Source organism: Juglans regia, chromosome 2 (assembly GCF_001411555.2).
Source record: "Juglans regia cultivar Chandler chromosome 2, Walnut 2.0, whole genome shotgun sequence".
In the NCBI taxonomy this organism is placed as follows: Eukaryota; Viridiplantae; Streptophyta; class Magnoliopsida; order Fagales; family Juglandaceae; genus Juglans; species Juglans regia.
Genome location: NC_049902.1, coordinates 15,753,007 through 15,766,103, shown reverse-complemented (window position 1 = coordinate 15,766,103; position 13,097 = coordinate 15,753,007). Strand labels below are relative to the sequence as shown.

At 38.6% G+C, this 13,097-nt stretch overlaps 1 protein-coding gene and 1 non-coding gene across 2 annotated transcripts; one reads left to right on the top strand and one right to left on the bottom strand.

Moving 5' to 3' along the window:
- The first annotated feature begins 1,511 nt into the window (after window positions 1-1,511).
- On the top strand, window positions 1,512-5,266 carry LOC108995373. The gene is made up of 3 exons (XM_018970949.1): window positions 1,512-2,210; window positions 4,565-4,685; window positions 4,785-5,266. The coding sequence occupies exons 1-3, from the start codon at window positions 1,512-1,514 to the stop codon at window positions 5,264-5,266; spliced, it is 1,302 nt and encodes a 433-aa protein (XP_018826494.1).
- On the bottom strand, window positions 1,905-2,011 carry LOC118347802. Its single transcript, XR_004800949.1, has one exon. It is a non-coding gene; the product is annotated as a small nucleolar RNA R71 (small nucleolar RNA).
- Window positions 5,267-13,097: the final 7,831 nt, after the last annotated feature.

Genomic DNA, 13,097 nt, shown 5'->3' with positions numbered 1-13,097 from the left:
ACTACGTCGACCGAGATCTCGCAGCCATTGGCCATAAGGCAAGGTACCACCCACACCCTCCATATGATCAATATGCTCACAGTCCTTTTGTAGATGTCCAATCCGCCCACATAAGTAGCAAAATTCTAGTAATCGTTCATAAGAAAACCTCACCCAATAATCCCCATTCAATCCCAAACTTAGCCTTTTTCCCCTCAAAAGAGGCTTGGAAACATCTATGCAAACTCTCACCCTCATGAAATCGCCCCATTCATACGCACCCTCGCTCAAGTCTACGTCCAGAACCTTACCCAAAGCTTCTCCAATCTTCCAACCTATCTGTTTACTTCGAGCCATAAGTGGGAGATCGTGAATGCGAACCCAGAAATGGGCTTCCTTCATAGTAATTTTATGAGGTTGAAGAAAGCCATCAAATTGCTGCAACAAGACCAGTTGTTTGTCAAACGACCATGGTCCATCACACAAGATCTGCTCCTTATCTTTAACATTCTCAAACTCAGCAATAAATAGAGAAGAACCTAATCCTTCCAGCGGCAGAGTCCCCACCGGTCGCCAAATCTTCCACAGGACCTGCTTGAACGCCACCTTGTTATAGTGTTTAATAGTGAGCAATCGGACTATCAAACACTTTTCACCACGAATTAAGTTTTGCTGGACTACAGCATCATCAATGGAAATAGCTTCCTGTTCCTGCTTCGTTAGCGACAGCTTTCCGCACAATGCTTCCAATTCGTCTGCCATAGCACCCAGGAAAAACCCTGCAAACGACAGGAAAACAAACCTCTACTCGCGGGTTACGAGAAAGGATGTTATGTTACGAACCTATGTAGTATTAAAATCATTGATTTTATTGCTTTCCTACTTTATTAATTTGCATACTCTTGTATAAAATGATGAATAAGAATAATTTCTAATTGACTATCGAAAGAGGTTTTTGGATTTTTGTGGAGATTTGCTAACAAACAGAGAGAATTAAATTTAATTAGTTAGATGAGTAAAGCATAGTGAGGAATTAGGTGAAATCAATTTCCTAGAAGTTTTCTTCCTCATTAATCTGATCTTCGAACAAACAGTTTTTTTTTTCTTTGAGTATTCTCTTGAATTAATTTTATTTTAATTTGCAATTACAAAAGTCTTAGTGACTTTTCTAAATAAAGTCAAGATTAATATAATTTCAGTATTTGTCAAAAGTAAGTTACCAATTCTTGAGGACGATACTCTTTTCATCACTTTACTATAAAACTATGATACTGTGCACTTGCAGTTTTGCACCGATCAAGTTTTTGGCACATTTGCTAGGGATTGATTTTTTCTTATTTTTGCCAATATTGATACAAAGTAATCTTGGTTTTAATTTAGAATTTTATTTTATTTTATTATTATTATTTTTTCTTTCTCTCCAGGTGTGTTTTTGACATTGGATGTGCCGTGCTAGAACTCGTGACATTACTCCTTTTAATTCGGAGATTGAAATAACTCTTAGATCACAAAGAAAGAAGAAAGTACTGGCCATGGCTGACGGACAACATGATGCACATCCACGCACCTTGAAGGATTATGTGCGGCCTGTTGTGAATGACAACTACTCGGGTATAAGACGCCAGACCATTAATGCCAACAATTTTGAGCTCAAACCAGCCTTGATCAGCATGGTGCAACAAGCCCAATTTAGCAGATCGCCACTTGATGATCCCAATATTCATTTGGCAATGTTCTTGTTGATTTGTGACACTGTAAAAATCAATGGTGTTACTGGAGACACCATTAGACTGAGATTATTTCCTTTCTCTTTGAGGGACAAGGCAAGAGGTTGGCTACAATCTCTACAACTGGGAAGCATCACTAGTTGGCAGGACATGGCTGAAAAGTTTCTTGCTAAATTCTTCCCACCTGCAAAAACAACCCAACTCAGGAGTGAGATCAGTCAATTCAAGCAAAATGATTTTGAGTCACTCTATGAAGCATGGGAAAGGTATAAATATTTGATTCGATGCTGCCCTCAACATGGATTGCCGAATTGGTTACAAGTTCAGATGTTCTATAATGGGTTAAATGGGAAAACTCGAACCATAGTTGATGCTGCTGCTGGTGGAACTTTGATGTCAAAGACAATTGAGGGTGCTGCTACCTATCTTTTAGAAGAAATGACCTCAAACAACTATCAATGGCCAACCGAAAAAACTATGGCTAAGAAAGTTCCTGGGATTCATGTAACACCCCGTATTTTAGTGTATTTTTACTGAAGGATTATTTTTATTTATTCAAAAAATTTATTCTCTTGTTTTAAGATTGGTTGGATTTTTAGTGAGTTTATTTTTACGATTTTAATTTTGTAAAAATTATTTTGAAGTGTTTTCTTATAATTATTTATTGTTATGCATTTAAACTCTTTTCATATTTATTTAAGTTATTGTTGGGTTTCATTATTTATTTTCATTTTAATCATTACGTTTGAATTATTTTATTTTACTTTTGGTTTTAAAATCGTTTCCGTTGGATCATTTTTGTGACCCAAGATGTGAGGATTGGACCTTATTTCTTTCCCTCCATTTTTCTTCCCTCTCCTTTTCTTTTCTTCTTTCTTTTCTTTTTTTTCATTTTTCTTCTCCTTCGGTTTCCCTCCCGCGCGCGACACCCACCCCCCACTCCCTCTCTCCGTCTGTTTCCTTCGTCCACCCAGCCCGCCGCCGTGAGCCAGTGGTGATCGACACCGCCCAGCCCATTAGCTTTCCCACCGGCCGGCGACACTACCCCTCTGATCTCAGCTCCTCCATCGCCGCCGTTAGCCACCACGAGTCTCTCCAATCCGCAGCTACCATTTGCTCTAGCGCCGCCATCGCGCCACCTCCGACCACCATCTTCTCACCACATTATCATCGACCTCCTAGCAACCCAATGGACCCAACCCCAGCTCCGATCCGTCACCGGTGAAGCACTTCCAACCCCATTTCCGTTTTGGGTATTTTTGCACTTCAACCACCATTTATGCCGCCACCCATGGCCAACCACCACCACCACTAGCTTCACCGACATCCCTAAGCCCTACTCTATCAATCTCGGATCTTCGTTTGCACCCGTTCAAAAGTGGGTCTTTGAGACCCATGGCCACAGTGCATTTGGCACTGTTCTGTAGCTGCATTGCCACTTCTTGCACCTCCGTGATCCTCCGGAAATTATTATATAGCACTGTAAGTATTTTCCAAAGAATTCTTGTGATTTAAATGTATTTTTGTACTAACTCATTACTCTGTATTGAATTATTGATTGGTTTTGTCGGACTGAGTCCGAGGAGTACGAAGGTCGGATGGATTAGTGGAGGAAGATTGTTTGTGTGATTGGATTGTGTTGACATTGTTGGTTGTTGGTTATTGTTGTCGTGTTGTGTTCATTTCATTTGCACGCATGTTCATGTTTGTAACTGAAAACTGGGTTTTCACATGATTGCATGCATGTTCACGTGTTTATTTGAAAACTGGTTTTCATGTAAGAAATGATTTTGAGTATGTTTGAAATGTTTGGACTGACTGGTTTGAGAAAAAGGGAAAGAGACTGTAGGGATGGTGGTAAGCAGAGATGGTGGTAGAGTCCCGCCTGCGATTCCCGCCTACGATGCATGCGATAGGGATGGTGGTTGTGTCCCGCCTGTGATTCCCGCCTACGGTGCATGCGGTAGGGATGGTGGTAAAGTCCCGCCTGTGATTCCTGCCTACAGTGCTCTGATATGTATTCATTGTGTGGAAAGGAACTGTAGGATGGTGGTAAGCAGGGATGGTGCTAGAGTCCCGCTTGCGATTCCTGCCTACGATGCACGTAGTAGGGATGGTGATAAGCAGGGATGGTGGTTGTGTCCCGCTTGTGATTCCCGCCTATGGTGCACGCGGTAGGGATGGTGGTAAGCAGGGATGGTGGTATAGTCCCGCCTGTGATTCCCGCCTACAGTGTCCGATAAATTGTTGAGTTTTGTGTAATTCATTTTCTGGGAAAATGTTGGATTATATGTTTTGGCTAAAAATTGGATTTTTAGCATGTGTTGGAAAATACTCGTTTTCGGGGAAAATGAAGTTTTGGGATCTGTTAGTTAGTTGCTTTAATGCGTTTTTATCTCGAGGGTTGTTTGGATTATTACTTACCTACGGTACCGTTTTATGGTATCGCAGATTTTGATGCAGATGAGAATGGCGAGCCTTAGGCTTCGGCTTCGTTGGATGAGCGATCTGGGATTGCTCTCATGTATCGAGATTTATTATCCTACTCTTTTATGTATTTATCTTTTGTAATATATTTGGGATGACTGTACAACTTTTTAAAAGTAAATTATTTTGGATACTTGTATTTAAATTTCTTGTACTTAGTTGACTTATTATATTATCAGCTGCGACTTTTGTTGTGCACTTTTGTATGTTGCACACACTTGGGCACATTTCGTTGGGATGCGTGACCCATGTTGTCATCATCCCTACGTCACAATTCTCGCGTCCCTATATGTGGGAGTCGAGGCGTCACAATTCATGAATTTGAGGCATTAGCAGCCCTCTCAGCTCAGGTTGCTACTTTATCCCATCAGATTTCAGCTTTGACAACCCAAAGGATTCAATATGTTGCAGCTACAAGTATGATAGTTCCGAGTAATGAAGCGAGCCAAGAACAAGTTCAATACATCAATAATCGAAACTACAACTATCGTGGTAATCCTATGCCAAATTATTACTATCCAGGACTTCGAAATCATGAGAATTTATCTTGTGAAAATACAAAGATTGTGTTACAACCTTAACCTCCTCTAGGATTTGATAGTCAACAAAGCAAAAAGAATATGTCACTTGAGGATGCCATAATTTCCTTTGTTGAGGAGACAAATGCAAGGTTTAAAAAGACTGATTCATTGTTGGACAACATTGACGCTCATTGTAGCAACATGGGAGCTGCTATAAAGAATATTGAAGTGCAAATTGGGAAACTAGCCACAATCATCAATGCCCAACAAAGAGGAACTTTTCCTAGCAACACAGAATCAAATCCAAAAGAACAGTGCAAGGCCATCACACTTAAGAGTATAAGAGAACTTGAGAGGTCACCATCAAAGGAAACCAATTCCACCCCTACAGTTGCAAACAATGGTCAAAGCAAGAATAAAGTAGAAGAAAAGGAGATTGTGGATGATGCACTAAGAGAGACTGACATGCTTCCAGCAATTTCATTTCCCGACAATCCCCCTATTCTCTCTACTCTACTTCCTTATTCTCAACGTTTTCAAAAACAAAATTAGATAAGCAATTTTCTAAATTTATGTGTGACGCCTACAGATTCCGCCTGGGATCGGATGGACATCTGAAGCTTCGGGACATACAACACAAGGTTACCTGCCCCCGTTCATGACATATAAGATGCAATGTTCCTAACATGCATATAGCATTATGCAATATTCGCAGCGGATAATGTTTTTTTTAAGCAATACAATGCACCAAACTTATGATATCCCAAATACTTACAACATACTTCATACATAAAGACATACTAAACAACTGAGATAATAACACTAGTCCAAAATGGTTGTGAACAAAAGAGTGCTGGAGATTGAACTCCACAAAATACAAGTAGTAACCTAAGGCAACTACATCTAAGTCGCACCGTCACTTAGTCAATCGTTTCCAGTTGGTCGTTTCCCAGTTTTCTTTCAGATCCTGTAACAAGATCTACCATTTGGGGGGAATGGTAGTTGAGACTACCATAGTGAGATTTGATTACAAATCTCAGCAAGTTAACAAAAAACATTCACACAGGTTAATGATGCATGCATGACAATAAATGCATGAATGCACAATCAAAGTCAATAGTAAACATAACATAACCTGACATAACATAACATGACATGAAATAATAAGCATAACATGACTTGACATAACATGGCATGAAATAATAAGCATAACGTGACTTGACATAACATGGCATGAGCTGACATAACTTGAACTGAAACTGAAACTTAGCTTGACGTGACATAAACTTGAAACTTGACATGAACGTAAACTTGAACATAACATAACGTGAAACATGACTTGAACGTGAAATTCATGAACTTGGAATCTTTCTTAGTAGACTTAATTAAAAGTGACCATACATGTGCTACACGGGTCCCCTTGAGCCATGTGTCCCTGCCGATTACCGCATCACAACACAGGTGTCTATACCAGCTGTGAGTGCATTAATACGTACTCCACAATTGATGTGGCCCCACGTATACTACATGTCACAATTGCTGTGTCTCACGTAGTGTATGCTCCACAGTTGTTGTGGCCCCATGATTTATTTGTGCCATACTTGCTGTAGACACACGTAAAATAAAGTGGCTCCATCGGTGTTAGTGTCTGGCGCGCTCCGGTGACCAGCTAGTTAGGCCCCATTCATAACCTGTTGACTATACTTCGTCAACCCAGAGAATTTCACTCCTATTTAGACACTCCAGCATGAAAAAAGGAGTTCCACTAGGATATTACCATATCCTAGCGCTCAGGGTCGTGATTGACATGAATAACTTAACAAGACTGTTCTCGAGGTACACAAACTGTATTCGAGACTGGATGACATGAATACGAAAAGACAAAAGTCCTAACGTAGCGTAATGTGGCATGAACGTAAGACGACAAACATGACATACGTCTAGACATAAATAAAACAGCCTGATAGGTCCCAAATGTATAGAACAGAAAATACTAAAGGAAATTTGTATTCTCTTCGGGTGAGAATAATACCACACTTTGAACGTAAGACTTTTTTCTTTTTCCCCTTCATTAATCGCGTTGCTGCTTAAATAGGCAAAAGCCCGTACAAACAAATATGAAGAAAAACTGAATTACTAACAACTCACCTAAAACAAAGCATGTAAACAGAGCACGTTCATACACGTAAAACAGAACATGCACACGTAAAACAGAGCATCACAACAGAAATAAAAACAACTGAAATAAAGCAACGTAAAACTCGGAATTGCATGCGACCCAGTCCATCCAACGTCTCTCTCGTTCTTCACATGCCCATAACCTCTTCCACTACGTCTCACCTTCCAGCCTGCACGTCTGATCCCATTAAGTGGCCTATCATTACTCCCCCGTTAAGTGGATCCTTGTCCTCAAGGTCCACAGTTGGGAATAATTGCAGTAGGTTGTCTAGCCATTTTCTGGTGGACCTGGACCCGTTTCAAGGTCGTTTGCTGCTTGTATGGGTGTAGCTTCACATATAATGTTGCCGCTGCCATCGTGTCCTTCCAGCATAAGAAGCCGTGACCCTTGACACTGGTGACCTGCAGTAAAATGCTCATTACAATTAAAACATAGACCTTGAGCTCGCCTTCGCTGCATTTCATCCCAAGTCAGACGCCGAACAGGAATTGCAGGTACGACTGGTGCTGCCCGAGTTGCTGGCGGAAGAGCTAACGGGGCTCTCACTGGTGGTGGAGGATGTACACACGTCCCTTGTCTCAATAGTTGATCATCTTTCATTCGCGCAAAGCTGATAGCCTCCTTTAATGTCTGAGGCTTAAACATTCGGATACCATCCAAAATATTCGATTTTAACCCACCCATAAATGTTCCCACAAGAGCTCTTTATGTCCAGCCTCGTACCCGATTGCCCAAGCGTTCAAATTCTCGCTGGTAATCACGCAGAGAGCCTGTCTGCATGATTCTTGAAAGAGCTTCATTAAAATCTTCACACTCCGAAGGTCCAAAGCGAGCCCAGAGTTCGTCTTCAAAATTTGCCCATGAGAGAACGCGTCCTTCTTCTCGGATTGTCCTGCGGATCCACTGCCACCATTGATTGGCCTCTCCTTCCAAGTGGTAGGAGGCCAAGGAAACTTTCTGGGCTTCGGGAGTATTTTGGAACTCAAAAAATTGATTCACACGATTGAACCATTCCGTTGGATCATCTCCTGAAAATCGAGGAAATTCAAGCTTTGCTGTTTTGGAGGATACCACCATCCGTCCCCCATCGTTGCCTTCACGATGGTGGTTAGGAATTTCCTGGTTGACAAGCAAGACATCGGAAAGGCGATTGAGAGTTTCCTCCACCTGACGAAGCCTATCGGCCAAGCCGAGCTCCATCCTGTGTAACCCATCTTGCACTCCCCCTAGCCCGACTTCCAATTGCTCGATACGTTCTTTATTGGTTCCCATTTAAAATGAACCTGGCTCTGATACCAATGATAGGTCCCAAATGTATAGAACAGAAAATACTAAAGGAAATTTGTATTCTCTTCGGGTGAGAATAATACCACACTTTGAACGTAAGACTTTTTTCTTTTTCCCCTTCATTAATCGCGTTGCTGCTTAAATAGGCAAAAGCCCGTACAAACAAATATGAAGAAAAACTGAATTACTAACAACTCACCTAAAACAAAGCATGTAAACAGAGCACGTTCATACACGTAAAACAGAACATGCACACGTAAAACAGAGCATCACAACGGAAATAAAAACAACTGAAATAAAGCAACGTAAAACTCGGAATTGCATGCGACCCAGTCCATCCAACATCTCTCTCGTTCTTCACATGCCCATAACCTCTTCCACTACGTCTCACCTTCCAGCCTGCACGTCTGATCCCATTAAGTGGCCTATCACAGACAACATTACATAACATGACATGCATGTAACAAACAAAATTTCGTAATATGGAATAACATGTAACATACAATATTTCATCATGGCATAATATGTGACATTGAATATTACGTGACACGACATACATGTAACCGATGGCATACGTAATGTGACATACTTGCAACAGATAGTAACATGAGATAGAAAATATTGTGTAACAGATAACTATTTCGTGACAGAATAATTCGTGTAAAAGATAAACATGAGATGACATAGCATGGCATGGCATATAAAACAACATACGAAGATAAACTGTAGTTCCCTTACCCATCATACCTACACAGTAACCTAATAGTAAGTTAAGAGCTAACTTACCTCGATAGTCGCGTTCTACGAGAATAAGAGCGAAACACGAGGAACTGTAAGAGGGTATTTTAAAAGTTAGAAATTAATTACTAACAATTAGAAATGTGAAAAGAGGCAACTTGGAGTAAAATTACCATTTTACCCTCTACATGTGGGAAAATGATCATTTTACTCCTAACTTAAGGATTTCACATCCAACCTCCAAAAATTACCAAAATCTTCATTCATCATGTAAAGTTTGTTCTAAACTCAAATATCAACTCAGAAAAATTTAAAACCATTCATAACTATGGAAAACTCACTATGGACGAAACCTACATAGGCCATTTCTCTTGAAATGGTTCAATTCTTTCAAAATTCAAAACTCATTATTAAACCAAAATTTTGTAACAAAGATCTTCCTATCCTAAGTTTAAAAACACAATTAAAAAATACATTAAGAAGAAATCTAATCATCAACACCAAACGTTTTGTAAAAAGACCCAAACTTTTTAATAAAAGTAAACCCTTAAATCACAAGTTTTGACCTTAATAAAAACATCTCCAAGAATTCTGAAAAAATCAAATCTTACTTCTAACATATTCATAACATCATCCTAAGATCAATCATGCTTTAAATCATCAAACAAAATAACCAAAAATCAGAAAACAACACTTGGAGTTCTTGGTTTTAAACTTAGTCCAAAACAGAAACTTTTCTCTCCACTAACTTTGATCAATCTCTTGATCAATGGCTTAAAGACATGTGATCTTCAAAATAAAACATCTCATGGTTTAAAAATGTGTTCTAAAGAAGATCCAACCATCAAACTTAAAATCACATGGCTAAAAATCAATAAAACATGGATCTAACTAGAAAACATCAAATCTTAGGCAAAACTGAAATCCTCTTGCATAGAAATTCATATCTTTAAAAATAATACTAAACATCTTCAAAATAACATCCTAACATGTATATAAGAGGCTTGGGATCATCATATAAAAATATCAAAGCCTTTGGAATAAGATTAAACCACGAAATATTCAAACCTTCACAAAACAAAAACTGTTTTTCCATTTCCAGTTTTCAAGTTTCTAAATCTAAGAAAATCTATCATCAAAAGCTTTATTCATGCAACAAAACCTCAATGAACATTCGTAAACACTTGCTAACAACACTCCATAAAATGTTCGGACCAAGATATGTCCATTAGCTTGGTCAAAACTTCCAAAACATAACATACTCTCCAGTTTCACGCCCATAATGACCTTTACATGGTTAAAAATACTTTTGACTGATCACATGAGCATGGAATGAGACTAATAAGATATCCACAAAAATTAAACTCAAAGACAAACAACTTATGTGAAGGAATTATCGTGCAAAAATACTTACAAATGGTCAAAAATGGCCACGCAAAAAGACCCAAAAATCTGCCCGAGAGAGGTATTTTGGGTTTTCTCTCTATGAATGGGGGAAGAAGTGATAAAAAGGAATGAAATGTGCCTTGAACGACTTTAGACTCCTGGAGGGGGAAGTTGTGGGCTTGAATGACCCTTGATTGGAGTTGCCTATGTGACATAAAGTGGAGAATAGTGAGAGGAATGGACTGCCTGCAGCAGCTGTGAGAGATGGAGTGGATTTCTCCTTAACATCAAGGCACTATTGGGTGCAGCCAATGGTAGTGGATGGTCTGCCATGTGGGGGAGGAAACTTCTCCAAGAAGCTTTGCTAAGGTGGCCAATTTCGTGGGCCTTGGTGGGCTCCAACCAAGTGGGCTTCAATTTGGGGTTTAAAGGGGATTTGGTTAGGGTTTGAGATGCGCTATCACGCCCAAAACCAATTTTTCTTGGCCCAATCAAATTTCCATAGTTTAAAAGGTTGGATAATAATGTCATAACAAGAATTTGATTAATTAATAGTATGTGGAAGTGATTTAATCAAGTGATTAAATACAATACTAGAAATCGGATTAAAAAGGTTTGGAGGCCAACTTTAGGGTTTGGGAAAATCATTTAGGGTTTTGGTTTCAACCAAGCTTTTGGGGTTTTAATTGGATTCCAACCAAACTTTAGGCTTTGCTTAGGTGGCAAGATCTCACAATTTGACTTCCTTCACAAATCCATCTAATGGTTCCTCATGGTGCCAAGTGTCTAATACTATTCACTATGTGTGGCTAAGATCTTGCCAAGTGTCTAAATAAAACTCCTCCAACCTAATTTGGACATTTCACACTGTGATTTTGAAAACACTACACTGGGTGCATTTATCGAGATCATTATTCACTCAAAAAAATTACATAATAAACTTAGTACTGAAAAATTCTAAATATTCATATTAATCTATAGTGAAAATCGTTTACCAAAATTCAACCTTGAAGTGCCTCTAAAAATAATTTCACAATTTCCAACAGACATTTCGTCCGGAATTATGAAAATATACTATTGCGCCATAAAATCCTCAATAATTCACTGAGTCTAATGGCATAGACCATAACGCATTCTGACACTTCTAACTACCTCAAATAATTAAGCTCATAAATCTAGCACCACAGTGAGTGATAACACTGATTATGATGACAGACTAAAACCTGAGCGATTGGTCGATTCATAAAAACTTATGGGATTTTCACGAGATTCTTAAAGTCAATAGAAATTTCACCAATGAATTTCTAGCGGGCTGTTACATTATGGATATTTTTAAGAAAATTCATGTAAATATTCCTTTTCAGATGCCTTGCAACAAATACCAAATTATGTCAAATTCCTGAAGGACATTATTTGCAAGAAGAGAAGGTTGGAGGAGTTCGAAACAATGAAACTTTCTGAAGAATGTAGTGTTATTCTTTAAAAGAAATTACCTCAAAAATTAAAAGATCCAGAGAGTTTCACTTCGCCATGCACTATTGGAAATTCATTTTTTTATAAAGTTTTATGTGATCTTAGTGCTAGCATTAATCTTATGCCACTTTCTGTTTGCAAGAAATTAGGACTTGAAGAGATTAAACAAACAACAATTTCTTTGCAACTAGCTAATCTATCCATCAAGTATCCACGTGGAATCATAGAAGACGTATTAGTAAAGGTGGATAAATTTATTTTTCTTGCTGATTTTGTGGTGTTAGATATGGAGGAAGATGAAGAAGTCCCACTAATTCTTGGCCGACCATTCTTGGCTACGGGAAGGGCTTTAATTGATGTTCAAAAGGGTGAGTTAACATTGAGAGTGAACAAGGAAGATATTATGTTCAACATCTACCAAGCCATGAGAATTCCAGAAGAGTCAAGCACCTATTTTAGGGTAGATGTCATTAAGCAATGTATAGAAGAAGTCTTTCAAGAAGATGCACCAGCCAATCACCTAGAACAAGCCTTGAAGCAGGATACATCACTTAGCAATGAAGTGGAGTGGAACTGTGCACTTATTCCTCTTGGAGATCCCGATTGATGAAGACTGAAAAATCTAACTGTAGACTTTAAAACAAGCGCTTATGGGAGACAACCCATAGAACTTTTATTTATTTATTTTTTAATAATTTAGATTTTGATGCAGGTTTATTTGGCATGGATAAAGAGATAAAAATTATAAACTACGGCTGATTCACCATAAAACTAGGGAAGTTCCTTTCATTTCTTCAATCTGTCTCACTTTTGTATTACAATGAGGACATTGTTTAGTTTAAGTTTGGGGTTGTAAGCTCCTATAGTCATTTGATGTTCTTGTTTGCTATTTGTTTTATTTTACTTGTGATTTTGTAAGTCTTGAGCTATTGGATTCTCTTACCAAGCATGCATTTGAGTATGATTGAATTCTCTATGACTCTGAAATTTGTGATTGAGGATGGGATTGAGAAAAATTTTCGAAAATTTCTTTTATGTCAGGCTGAGTTTTGTGGATACTTTGATTTAAATCTTTGACCTTGAACATAATAAAGTACATAGTCGTTTTTCTTTTATTCCATTTTTCTTATGAAGAGAATAAGTTGAATTAATTAGGTTAGGGAAATTCAATCTTGCTTTACTATAGAATCCGTTGATGGATCATTGAGGCGAAATCCTAGTTGATACCAAATATTAGAGAAATGATCTAGGCAATTTTTTTTTTGTATAACCAAAAAGCTTTCCCAGCCGTCCTGATTATCATGTCATCATTGCATGATG

Coding starts and splice junctions, on each gene's coding strand:
- LOC108995373 (XM_018970949.1), top strand. CDS start 1,512: ATGGCTGACGGACAACATGATGCACATCCACGCACCTTGAAGGATTAT. Junction 2,211..4,564: donor AGAAAGTTCCTGGGATTCAT/GTAACACCCCGT, acceptor TTATCCCATCAG/ATTTCAGCTTTGACAACCCA. Junction 4,686..4,784: donor TCGAAACTACAACTATCGTG/GTAATCCTATGC, acceptor AACCTCCTCTAG/GATTTGATAGTCAACAAAGC.